The 13,217-nt window shown below is 36.3% G+C and overlaps 6 protein-coding genes across 6 annotated transcripts; 3 read left to right on the forward strand and 3 right to left on the reverse strand.

Moving 5' to 3' along the window:
* Window positions 1-26: 26 nt before the first annotated feature.
* POL2 (DNA polymerase epsilon catalytic subunit) lies at window positions 27-6,584 on the forward strand (the record flags this gene model as incomplete). The annotated part of the gene is made up of 1 exon (XM_022817963.1): window positions 27-6,584. The coding sequence occupies one exon, from the start codon at window positions 27-29 to the stop codon at window positions 6,582-6,584; it is 6,558 nt and encodes a 2,185-aa protein (XP_022673654.1).
* Window positions 6,585-6,799: 215 nt separating this feature from the next.
* ORC5 (origin recognition complex subunit 5) lies at window positions 6,800-8,224 on the forward strand (the record flags this gene model as incomplete). The annotated part of the gene is made up of 1 exon (XM_022817974.1): window positions 6,800-8,224. The coding sequence occupies one exon, from the start codon at window positions 6,800-6,802 to the stop codon at window positions 8,222-8,224; it is 1,425 nt and encodes a 474-aa protein (XP_022673655.1).
* A 239-nt stretch (window positions 8,225-8,463) lies between these two features.
* LIN1 (U5 snRNP complex subunit LIN1) lies at window positions 8,464-9,411 on the forward strand (the record flags this gene model as incomplete). Its single annotated transcript, XM_022817985.1, has 1 exon — window positions 8,464-9,411. The coding sequence occupies one exon, from the start codon at window positions 8,464-8,466 to the stop codon at window positions 9,409-9,411; it is 948 nt and encodes a 315-aa protein (XP_022673656.1).
* Window positions 9,412-9,489: 78 nt separating this feature from the next.
* LTO1 (ribosome biosynthesis protein LTO1) lies at window positions 9,490-9,987 on the reverse strand (the record flags this gene model as incomplete). Its single annotated transcript, XM_022817996.1, has 1 exon — window positions 9,490-9,987. The coding sequence occupies one exon, from the start codon at window positions 9,985-9,987 to the stop codon at window positions 9,490-9,492; it is 498 nt and encodes a 165-aa protein (XP_022673657.1).
* A 283-nt stretch (window positions 9,988-10,270) lies between these two features.
* ATX1 (copper metallochaperone ATX1) lies at window positions 10,271-10,489 on the reverse strand (the record flags this gene model as incomplete). Its single annotated transcript, XM_022818007.1, has 1 exon — window positions 10,271-10,489. One exon carries the CDS (start codon window positions 10,487-10,489, stop codon window positions 10,271-10,273), a length of 219 nt encoding a protein of 72 aa, XP_022673658.1.
* A 402-nt stretch (window positions 10,490-10,891) lies between these two features.
* On the reverse strand, window positions 10,892-12,934 carry DSL1 (Dsl1p; the record flags this gene model as incomplete). The annotated part of the gene is made up of 1 exon (XM_022818018.1): window positions 10,892-12,934. The coding sequence occupies one exon, from the start codon at window positions 12,932-12,934 to the stop codon at window positions 10,892-10,894; it is 2,043 nt and encodes a 680-aa protein (XP_022673659.1).
* Between the last annotated feature and the right edge of the window lie 283 nt (window positions 12,935-13,217).

A 13,217-nucleotide genomic window follows, 5' to 3' on the forward strand; every position in this document is an offset into this window, starting at 1 on the left:
TCTGAATATATAATAACTGGCTCGAAATGTCAGGGTTCAAAGGTTCAACTACTGCAAAATTCGTAGGCAAGGGCAATGAATATCCTAGTCAAGCACATTCCTTTGCTCAAGCTGCTCAGCAACTTTTAGACTCATCCAAAGTGGATGCAATTGATGAAATGATGGGATTTCCCAGATTTGTGCCGTCTCCAACACTTTCCGATGTTAAAGTTGGATGGTTGAGTAATATGCACCCTACCATCGTTTCTCAGGATTTGATTGAAGAAGGGAACAATGCCCGTTCGGCAACTGTAGCGGGTGTTTCCGGTGTGGACTTCTATTTCATAGATGAAGAAGGTGGTTCATTCAAGACCACTGTTAGATATGATCCATACTTCTTTGTGACATGTGCTGATGAAACTAGGGTTCATGATGTAGAAGAGTATTTGAAGAAACTATTAGAATATTGCATTAAGAAGGTTGATCTAGTAACGAAGGATGATCTAGCTATGAACAACCACTTGGTTGGTTTAAAGAAACATCTGCTGAAATTAAGTTTCAGTAATAATAACCAGCTTTTCGAGGCGAGAAGGTTACTGAGACCTATTTTGGCTATCAACGAGAATGATAACGAAAAAAAAGATATATACAATGCAGGGCCAGACTCTAACAATAGAGATGTTAAAACTTTAATCGAAGATATAAGGGAATATGATGTTCCATACCATGTTCGTGTCTCTATTGACAAGAATATCCGAGTAGGGAAATGGTATAAAGTTTCGGCTCATGGACTTACAGAACTCGAAGACAAGGTTACATTTGCTGATCCTGTAGTCTTGGCATTTGATATTGAAACAACGAAAGCTCCTCTCAAATTTCCAGATGCAGCTATTGACCAAATTATGATGATTTCATATATGATTGATGGAGAAGGTTTTCTAATAACGAATAGAGAGATAATTTCAGAAGATATAGAGGACTTTGAATACACACCAAAAGAAGAATACAAGGGCCAATTTACCATTTTCAATGAATCAGATGAAATGGCACTAATACAGAGGTTTTTTGAGCATATAAGAGATGTTAGACCCACTGTCATTTCAACATTTAACGGTGACTTTTTCGATTGGCCTTTTGTGGAAAATCGGGCAAGATTTCATGGACTTAACATGTTTGATGAGATAGGATTTGCTAGAGATTCTGAAGGAGAATACAAATCAAGTTATTGTACGCACATGGATTGTTTTAGATGGGTGAAACGTGACTCGTACTTACCACAAGGTTCCCAGGGTTTAAAAGCCGTGACGCAAGCAAAACTCGGATACAATCCCTTGGAATTGGATCCAGAACTTATGACGCCTTACGCATATGAAAAGCCACAAGTGTTATCAGAATATTCGGTTTCTGATGCTGTTGCCACTTATTATCTATATATGAAATATGTGCATCCTTTCATCTTTTCTCTGTGTACAATCATTCCCCTAAACCCAGATGAAGTTTTGAGAAAAGGTACAGGTACATTGTGTGAAATGCTTTTGATGGTCCAAGCCTATAATAGTGGAGTTCTTCTACCGAATAAACATACTGATCCAATTGAAAGATTTTATGATGGTCACTTACTAGAATCGGAAACATATGTTGGTGGTCATGTGGAATCGCTTGAAGCTGGGGTTTTCCGTAGTGATTTGGAGAACGATTTTAAGATTGATCCCACTGTCATAGATATTCTTTTGGAAGACTTACCAAATGCATTAAAATTCTGCGTTGAGGTTGAAAACAATTCCAATATGGCAGAAGTAGTAAACTTCGAGGAAATTAAACAAGCGATAGAAGAAAAGCTTATAGACCTTAAAATCAACAACAAGAGAAAGGAGCTTCCTTTGATTTACCATGTTGATGTTGCTTCTATGTACCCTAATATCATGACAACTAACAGATTGCAACCCGATAGTATGAAAGATGAAAAAGATTGTGCAAGTTGCGATTTTAATAGACCTGGAAAATCTTGCGACAGAAGACTGAAATGGGCATGGAGGGGTGAATTTTTTCCAGCAAAAATGGATGAATATTCGATGGTCAAACGTGCTCTACAAAACGAACTTTTCCCTAACAAAAATCCCAAATCCAAGAAGCAGTTTTTGACTTTTGAAGAGTTAAGTTATGCAGATCAGGTCTCTCATATCAAAAAGAGACTGACAGACTACTCAAGAAAGGTCTACCATAGAGTTAAGGTAACAGAAACAATTGAAAGAGAGGCTATCGTTTGTCAACGTGAAAATCCATTTTATGTGAACACCGTTAGATCTTTCAGAGATAGAAGATATGAATTCAAAGGGCTTGCCAAAGTTTGGAAAGGGAAACTTTCAAAGATAGACCCATCAGACTCTCATGCAAAAGATGAAGCAAGAAAAATGATTGTTTTATATGATTCTCTTCAATTGGCCCATAAGGTTATCCTTAACTCTTTCTATGGTTATGTGATGAGAAAGGGTTCCAGATGGTATTCTATGGAAATGGCAGGAATAACATGTTTAACAGGTGCGAATATCATTCAGATGGCTAGATCTTTAGTTGAAAGAATAGGGAGACCACTGGAGCTAGATACTGATGGTATTTGGTGTATTCTTCCAAAAAGCTTTCCAGAGAACTTTGAATTGAAACTCAAGAACGGAAAAAAACTGTTTGTATCGTATCCTTGCTCAATGTTGAATTATAAAGTTCACCAACAGTATACCAATCATCAATACCAAGACCTCGTTGATCCAATAAGACATAAATATGAGACAAAAAGCGATAATTCCATCTTTTTTGAAGTTGATGGGCCATACAAAGCTATGATCTTGCCCACATCAAAGGAAGAGGGTAAAGGTATCAAAAAAAGATATGCTGTTTTCAATGAAGATGGCTCTCTAGCAGAATTAAAAGGATTTGAATTAAAAAGAAGGGGAGAATTGCAGCTCATTAAAAACTTCCAGAGTGATATTTTCAAACTCTTTTTAGAGGGTAAAACCTTGGAAGAATGTTATGCCGCGGTAGCAACAGTTGCTAACAGATGGCTAGATGTATTGGACTCAAAGGGTGCAATGCTTGAAACGGAAGATTTAATTGAATTGATTTGTGAAAATAAAAGTATGTCTAAAACTTTAAAAGAGTATCAAGGTCAAAAGAGTACTTCAATTACTACTGCTAAAAGACTTGGTGAGTTTTTGGGCGAAGCCATGATCAAAGATGCAGGTCTTCAATGTAAATTTATTATAAGTTCGAAACCTCACAATGCACCAGTGACAGAAAGAGCAATCCCAGTTGCAATTTTCTCATCTGATCTCCATATTAAAAGAACATTTTTGAGAAGATGGTTATTAGATTCCAGTCTTAATGATTTCGATCCACGTGCAATCATCGACTGGGACTATTATCGTGAAAGATTAGCCTCCGTAATTCAGAAAATTATTACCATCCCCGCAGCTTTACAAGATATAAAAAATCCTGTTCCTCGGGTAGAACACCCAGATTGGCTAAAAAAGAGAATTGCTGTAAGTGAGGACAAATTCAAGCAATCATCGATAAATCGATTTTTTAAACCTACGAAAGCACTGCCAGAAGTTAGAGATATTGAGGATATATTTGATTCGGCTGTTAAGAACACCCCACATATTGCAAAAGTAACCTCAAAACGTAAATCCCGAAGGAGAAATGCGGAAGCCATTTTTGATGAAGAATCTTTAGTATTACCTACAGAAAAACCATCCATGGTTGAAGACTATGTTGGGTGGTTACAATATCAAAAGATAAAATGGAAAATAGATCACATTGATAGGAAGAAAAGAGAAAAGTTATTTGGTAGAAATTCCAGAGCGTCAGACAGATCAGCTTTAGGAAACTTGATTAGAAAACACGTTGAATCATATGCGGACAAAAGTTGGGAGATCCTTCAATGTAAATCATCTAATGAGCCAAGCACAGTAGAGGTATATGCCTTGATTGATAAGAAAATCCAAGTATTGAAAATCGTTATCCCCAAGACTATATTTATTCACTTCAAAACCAACGTCTTTCCTTCTGGTGGAATAGAAAATTGTGAGGTTGAGAAATCAAATGCCCAACTTCCAAATGTCAAAGAGATGAACTTGGAAAATAGCAGTCAATTGTTCAAATTGACTATGTCTGAGGAAACTTATCAACGAGAAATCACTAAGGCCTCAAGTGTTTTGAAGGATGAGAATGTGTTAGGTATTTATGAGAGTTCTGTTTCGAATAAAGAAAGAATTATTATGCAACTAGGAACGAGCGTCCAATTTGGTTCTGAAAAAATGGGGGCTCTTGGGAAAGGGCTGCAGAATGGGTTCGATTTGAAGAATTTGCACCCAATTGAATCCGATAAATATTTGCAAAGATTCAATCTTGAAGTAGCCTATTTATTAAATTTTGTTACTGACATTGGATATGAGTTTTATTTCCTCTTCAAAGGCTGTGACAGTCCCATCGATGTATTTGTGTTAAAGCCTAGCGTTCACGCACAAGAGATTTCAAATCAGGCTATCGAGAATATTTACTATGAGGCTCACGATAAGAAGTTTGATAAATTTGATAAATTTTATGATCTTGTTAAGATTAAAAAAGATGTTTCCTTTAACATTCATAACTATGTTAAACCACAAATACTCATTAAGGACCTTTCCAAATCTTTACAGACTCTTAAGGAAGAAAAGGGTTCTTACACCATATTGATTCTTCAGTCTCCATATTGTGAAAAAACCGAAAAACTCCTTCAACCCCTTCAATCATTCCCCGTTATTCATATATCAATGCAAGAAACCCATTTACCAGCATTGAAATGGCAAGGACAATTGATGAAAAAAGCCGTGAATCACATTCTTTCGTTGGGCTCATGGGTTTCAAATTTGATCGCTCTTTCGAAATATAGTAATATTCCTATCTGTAACCTGAAGGTTGATAATTTAGAATACATTATTGATGTGATGTATGCTCGTCAATTAACAAAAAACAATATTGTTTTGTGGTGGAATGATAAATCTCCGTTGCCTGATCATGGTGGTTTAGAAAGGAACTTCGATCCTAGAAAAGCTGAAATAATGAGTGACCTTGCATTCCCAGTTATGAATAACCCTGGTATATACGACAATGTCGTTTTTGAAATCAGTGTTTATAACTCCGTTGTAAACACGGTTCTCACTAGTTCTATGCTGAACGAAGCAGAAGGGACGGATCTCGCCCAAAATATTTCGTCAAATGATGAATCTTTGGGATTTGTGGAAGACTCTTTCTCTGATTCTGCCTTGCTTGTGCTAAGAGGTCTTCTTAAGGAGCTATGGGACCAGGCTCTGGGTGATAATATTACAGCTGATTCATTAGTACATGCCTTCATAGGATGGGTTTATAACCCAGATTCTAAGCTCTTCGATTATGCTCTGAGATATCATGTTCACACATTAACTCAAAAGGCAATGCTACAATTGATTAACGAATTTAAGGTGGCTGGATCAACTCTTATATTTGCCGATAGAAATAAATTATTGATCAAGACTCAGAAACAATCGGTGGAAAACTCCTACGCATATGGCCAATATCTTGTGAAATCTATTCGCTCAAAGCCAATATTCGCCTATTTAGACTTAAAAATTGAAAGGTATTGGGACGTTCTCCTCTGGATGGACAAGTTCAATTATGGTGGGAGAGCATGTTTGAAGATCGAGGATAAAGATACACAAAGTTTCCAGGCATACTCTCACTGGCATATTAAGGACTTCCTTCCTCTTGTGTATCAGCAGGAATTTGATGATTGGCTAGTTGTTATTTTGGACAATATGGTGAAAACGAAGGAGGCCTTTTACGAACAAAATGAATTAACCCAAAGGTTAACCCAATTACCTCCAAATAGAATAAATGGAAATCAGAATGATCACGAATCTGACTCCTTAAGTGGGTTCACGAAGAAGTTCTATAAGGCTTTGATCAATAGAATCGGAAAGCTTTATAAAACTCAACAAGAATATATTTTGGATCCTAATTTTGGCGATGATTACAAGACGCCAATTTTACCAGGGTCGCATCTGAATGTCAAAAACCCTTTACTTGAATTGGTTAAGTATTTATCGCATATTCTCCTACTGTCTCCGGTTCATGTATTGGAAGGCAGAGCTCTCCGGAAAGAGCTTTTGAAAATTTTTGAAATGAGAGAATTCGACAGGATTGCGGAATTCAAAGACCCAAGTACTTCATTTATCATCCCTAGTTTTATCTGTGAACACTGCTCATTTATCTCCGATATTGATATTTGTAAAGAAAGCAAGTCTCGAGTCTTCGCATGTCAAAATTGTGACAGGCCTTTGAATAAAAACCTTATCGAAGAGCATGTGATTGCACGCTTACAATCACAAATCACATCATATATTACACAAGATGTCAAGTGTATGAAATGTCACAAAGTTAAAACTGATGCAATGTCTCCGTACTGCCAATGTTCCGGGAAATGGGAGTTGATAGTCAGTAAAGACCAATTCTTGTCACAGTTACAAATATTCAAGAATGTAGCTGATGGATATGAGTTTACCACTCTCAAAACTACGTTGGAAGAAATTCTATAGAAAACTTTCCTTAGATACTTCTATGTAAGAACCCTATTTACTTTCTTCCTCGATTTTACTTTTTACGTATTTCTTATTACTCGTTCTTGCTTTATTTTATTTTGTTTATAAAAAATACTAAAACTATGTTTATATAATATCAACAAGCAACTTGCTTGATATAAGTTTAGTTGAAAGCCCTAACAGTAAGAAGTACATATGTAAGGCACCTGGAAATGGTATGCCCTGTAGTAAAATACAGAGATGATCAGTTAGAGTTTTTAGAAGCCTATGTGAGTGCTGATCCATCTCTAAGTCCGCCAGTTCTTTTTGTTGAAGGACCACGAGGAACTGGCAAAACAAAGACACTGAGAGCATTCTTTGATGCAAATATGGATATACTCAGTATACATGTTAACTCAAAGGATCTGATATACTGTAAATCAATGTGCCAACGGCTTGCGATAAGCTTAGAACAAAAACTCAAGGAAAGATACCCAGAAGTACACATACACGACGTAGACCCATTTGAGGCCGAAGATGTGTATTTATTGCAAAAGTTTATGAATAAACTGTTCATTCAATATCATATAACTGAAAAAGCTGTTAGCATATATGTGATACTAGATGGATTAGATGATATCTCACAAATCAATTTAGAAACGCCAGCTCAATTTATTGCATTGCCTGGTTGCATAGTTCCACAATCGAAAATTCACCTGCGAGTAATCATGTCATTCTCGAAATCATCATTTCTGGCGAACTATGCTACCTATAATATTCCAACAATATATTTCCCCAAATACAAGCCGTCTGAAATTGAGTATATCCTTAAGCAAAACCCCGGTTTTACTGATGATCCTTTATTGATAGAGAAACTGGATCAAATTGGCTGTGAGAACAACCACACTGTTAGAAAGGAAATATTCGGCCATTACGTTCACTTTCTAACAGAGTCTCTTATTGTTTATACCGGACATGACCCTAAAGTACTTGGTGAAATACTTGGTAATAAGTGGCCGCATTTTGTTGATAATTTAACGGAAGAAAACGTAAGAAATACTGTTCAGCTTTATAAGACAAACCTTGAATTATTTACCAAACCAAATGAGAGCCTATTGTCATCAACTATACGGGAAAGTAAACAAATGATTGCTAATTCTGCGAATGAATCCCTGAGTTACTCATCCCATTCATTGTGTTTTATGGCAAAGTACCTTCTGATTGCAGCATATTTGGCATCATATTTAAACCATAGGTACGATTCAAAAGTGTTTTCAAAAAAAAGTCATCTTAGGGGAGGACGGTCTTCTTACGGTAGAAGAAGTAAACTAGCACATAATCCACGTTATTTACAACCATCCGCATTCCCACTAGAAAGAATGCTCTCTATTTTTCAGTCGATATATCCTGTGCGTATCTCAAAAGAACTGTCTCCTGACTTCTTCCAAAGAGACTCTCATATGAAAGCCAATGTTGAGGTTTATGAAAATGTGTCTGATTTAATGACATCTCAACTTCTTGTCGGCCTAAATTTGCATAAACTAGGATATTTACATGAGAAACTGAAATTTAGAGTGAATGTTTCCTGGGATTATATATTGTTAGTTGCTGACAGTGTAGACTTCGACATTGCTGAGTACTTCAGCGATATTGAGTGATAAACACTATACACTGGAATATTTAATCTTATACTTCTGTATCTCTTTCAGAATTGTAATATGTGCCTGTTTAATGAGAGCATGTTGTGTAGCGCCTGTTTATTTTGTTTGTTTTCTAAAGATCAAACCAACTTACTTCTAACAAACTTACTTCTAAAAGACTTCCAACAATACAAACGGATATGTGTAACAATATGGGTAAAACCATAGATTACGGATGAGGCTCGGTAGCTAATATTATGAATACCACAGGTGGTGAGACGAATGAATCGGTCGCCAATAATAACTTGCCAGATATTTTGAACCAATCTGATGCTGGTTCTGATAACTACGATGACCGTATAGAAGATTCAGAATATGATAGTAAAGACAATGGTGAAGGTAGCAGTGATGATGAGGGTATGGATGAATTAGTGATAAAAAAGGCGAATGAAATTAGAAATGTGGCTGATGAATCTGATATTCATCAAACAGAAGATGAGAGCAGTGATGATGAAGGCAACGACAGTTTAAGCGAACTTAATGGTGATAACGGTGTCAAATTGGAAGCGTTCAATATGGATGAAGAAGATAATGTCACTGGAAAGGATGCTGAAAATGAATTCAAGCAGGAAGACCAATGGTTGAATGATTATAATTCCAAAGCTTCAATTAAAAGAGCCAAGGAAGCTCACGATAGTAGTACCTTGAATCAGAAACGTAAGAAAACAGCGCCGTTATATCGACTTGAGGAAGCCTTAGAACAAGTTTTCTACTTCATACCGGCTGACAAAACCGTTCAAGAATCATTGCATATGTATCAGCAGCTGCGAAAACGGCTTCAAAAGCAACAAAAAGACCTACTGTCATATGTGGTAAACGCAATCCAAAGTATTCTGGTACTAGTGAACGTCTTAGAACAAAAGGGTATAAAAGAAGTTATGAAGCTTGATAAAAGAGCCATAGAGTTACTCTACAATGAAGAGAATATTATGGGATCTATTATTGGAAATGATTCCTCAAAGAAGTGGTCATTTAAGTGGGTAACGGATCTTACAACTATTCACGAACCATTCTCAGATCATGAAATGCAAAGTTGGAAAGATAACTACTTTAATAGCAATGTTCTAGTTAAAAGATTCATGGATAATGATGAACCAAAGAACTGGTATCATATAGACTGTATGCATTTTCAGAACACTAAGTAAAGGAATTGTTATTATGTATATATCAAACGCTAGTAATTATTATAGGTAAAAAGAGCATCGAAAAGAGCATATATCAATTCACCAATCAGTTGTCTGGTCCTGTACCATAACTTCAGTGTGACTGAGGGCGTTGTCTCGTTCCTCTACATAGCCTTGGATCTCACCTGCGACTTTCTTTGATAAAGTCTCTACATTTTCCAAAGTTAGGCGCTCTTGCGTCGAACCTTGCAAGAGTGTTTTCTGCAAGCACATTAGAACCAATCTGAACTTATTTCGTATCTTAAATATGCTTCTCTCATAAACTGCAACATTTTCTTGGCTGTTGTCCATATGGATATTGTCTATAAGCTGCTTTATCAGTTTGGCATTCTTCTGCAAACTAGAATCATCAATTTTACCTATTAGTATATCACATATTCCATATATCATCCCAAGAAGATGGAATCTCTGGAATCCAACTTGAAGTCCATATTGCTTCCCTTCTAGTAAGTTGTGTTTTAGATTCTCTCTTCTTCCTTCTTCATAGCCTTCCTCGTAATATTGTTGTTCCAGTTCAAGTATACCGTCTAAATCCATTATGCACGGCCGTTCAGTAGATAAAATACCTTCTGCTTAAGGAGGTGACCACCGTTAGATCGTTCGGTATCATTTCATGAAGTTTTCAATAATGTAGCATTATGCTTCAAAGTCGGTACAAACCTACTTTCTTTTTCAATCAAAGGAAGGCATTGCCTACACCTTGAAGGAAACCTTCCGGAAGGTGATAACAGGTTTAATCATAATTTATAATATATATGTGTATTTTAATCTACTTATATACGCACAGTTCATGTATATAAATATGCGTTCTAAACACACTTTATAAGGTAGTCCCGCTGACAACTTCCTTACCAGTCTTCTTGATCTTTTCTAAAACTGTTTCGTAAGGCAGAGTAGTGTACACGTCCACCGTTTGCTTTTCAAGCGATATGTCTGTCTTAGAAACTTCCGGCTGAAGCCTACTCAAAGCTCTTTCAACAGCGCCGCTGCAGCCACTACAGGACATCTTAACATTGAATTGGTAATGATTGGTAGACATTTCTTTGATTGTGCGAATAAGAGGATGAAATGGGAATTTGCGAGTAATAAAATGTAGATATCGAGAGTTTAATACTTCACTGATAATCTGAAGGGATATAACAGGTGGTTGAACAGTTGTTTATGCTATATTTATACTTTTAGCTGTGTACTCGTCAGAATATGGGGTGTCTTTGAGCATATTTGTAATATGGCAGAGCGCTAATGAGAAAAAAAAAAAAAAAAAAAAAAAGGTTTGAAATGATATATATATTCAAATTTGTAGATATTTAGTCAGAATTAAGGTACATTGAAGTTACTCGAAACTATAAGATTAAGAGTATGCTTTGTTACACGTAGTTGCTTATTGGCGACCAGCTATTTATCTAAATAATTTTAACTAAATAAAATTGTGGATATCGATTTATTCTGTGTCTGCCTCTTCCCTCACTTTCCGGATTTCATTAATGCAGTCTCTTCTCGATGGAGTATCGGCGAAAAGTAAAACGATCCATTGAACTATTTCATCTGTTTCAAAAAGGAAAAACTCTCCTTCATACAACATTTCCAAAATATCTTTCAAGTGTGCTGTGAGGATCTTGCTAACAGCGGCTAGTTTTTCTCTTGAGTGACGGTAAACGTCGATCAGATTTAGTCTTGGTATTTGAAGACTGCCAAGTAATAGTTTGATGAATTCAGACAAGTTTTCAGAACTTTGCTCCGAGATGACATTCCAATTTAATATCTGGTCTATTACTACGTCGTGCACTATGAAAGCAACGATGGAGGCAGTTATATTGTTGTCTTCTAGTTTGTAGAGAGTGGGCAAAGCACTGTCCTCGATATAAGGCAGCAATTGGGAAAGTGTGATGCTCCAATCGGGATTTCTTTCGTGTTCTCTGAGCTGCTTCAATTGGTCGCATATGATTTTGTAGATTTTCTTCTTTATGAAATTGAGATTTATCTCGACATTTCTAGTACTCAACTCCACTAACTGTGTTAGCCTTGGATTTCCATTCGTGATGTACTTCATATCTTTGAACAACTGTGTCCAGTCATCTACTTTTGAAGTAGCCATAGCGAAGAAGCTCGTTTGTAGCAAGTTGAACTTATAGTTATATATGGACTCCAACTTAGCACGCCCAATTTCATTGCACTCGTTCTCATATGATTCAAAAATCTCGATAGCAGTTTCCGTAAATGCAGACACCTCTAGTGGAATATCATCTATATCCAAATCTAATTCCTCAGCCCAGCCATCAGGCTCTTCGTTTTCTTTATCATCATCCCATTCCCATTCATCCTCGTCGCTTGCCTTTTTCTTTGAGTCCGTATTAGAATGTTCATTGGATCCCGAGTTTACAGGTACTTTAATTAACTTATTGTAATTTTCATCAGGTATCGAGCGAATCTTAAGAATCAAATTCTGCATCATCGATTCTACCTTCAAAACTGTGTAGATATTTTCGTCTTTAAGGATGCGGTTTAGGTCTGATTCATCATAAAACCAGTTACTATCATTAGCAATATTTTTGAGTCCTTCATGGATATTAGAAAGCACCTTTGTCGTAGCTTCTTTATCATTAGATAGAAGTTCAGGATTTTTACGAATAATCTTTAGTAACTCGAGAAGAAGTATATTCCCGAATTGTGTCATAATACTCTCTAGAGAATGTTTGCTGAGATCATTACGAATGAAATCAACCAACAATTCATAACTTTGAACCCGTTTTAGAGGGCTGCATTTTTCAGCTTTTAGTCTTAAAGTTTTATCATCGGGTACCAAAAGTGTGCAATCCTCTCCGAAGGCAAAACGTTTCAACATCGATATAAGCGGGTTGAGTTTAACGTATTCATCAAGTATATCCTGCAACACCGTAATTTCTTGCTCTTTAGATGAATCAAGATTTGTGCTGGCAATGAACCAATTGGATTGATCTATGGTCTTTTGGTTTAAGAATGTGTTTTCGAACATATTAATCAATTCATCGAATTGCAATAGATTGGAATCAATCTCGATAGTCTTTCGAAACGAAACCTCTTCTTGAGAAAAGCTCCAAAACTTACTTAAAAATTCCCTTAAACGATTCAACAATTTCAAATGGAGGTCATCAACGTACCTGGCCACTGATTGTTGAAACATAAAACTCTCTCCAGATATGTTCACCTCTTGGAGCTTCTTATGGAGATTCTGCAACGAATAATAACAATTTTCCAACTCATTGAACTCGTAATTAGTATTGAATTCCTTAATCAAATCAGATAAAATTTTAAGTTGATTGAGACGTGCTAGTTCTTTGGTAAGTTCAGAATCTGCTTCCAGAACCTCTTCTATTTTTGCCTCGTCGGGTTTAGAATCGGTGGTGTTGGATACTTTGAATTGTGGGTCTGATTCGATTGCTTCAAATAGCCTAGATGTGTCATTTAACAACTCCTTCAAATTACCATCTAACGCCATTGAAACCATATTCACTCAGTTAAGACTAGATAACCTAGTGGTTTTGTTGGGGATAAGCTGTCAGTAGCACTTTGTTTTGTCCTGTAAAATTATAAAACTATCTTTTAACATTCGTAACATATGAACGCTTATGTTATTTAACTTAATTTCAGAAATTTGAAGGTTAACACAGTACCTAGGGTGGAAAGAAACCCATTTTGAGCAAGCAAGGTAAGCTCTAGCTTGGATACTACTGGATGTATATAATTACATTATAACTTTGATCAGATAATTCGATGAATGTTGGATAGGA

This window comes from Kluyveromyces marxianus, chromosome 1 (genome assembly GCF_001417885.1).
Source record: "Kluyveromyces marxianus DMKU3-1042 DNA, complete genome, chromosome 1".
Classification (NCBI taxonomy): Eukaryota; Fungi; Ascomycota; class Saccharomycetes; order Saccharomycetales; family Saccharomycetaceae; genus Kluyveromyces; species Kluyveromyces marxianus.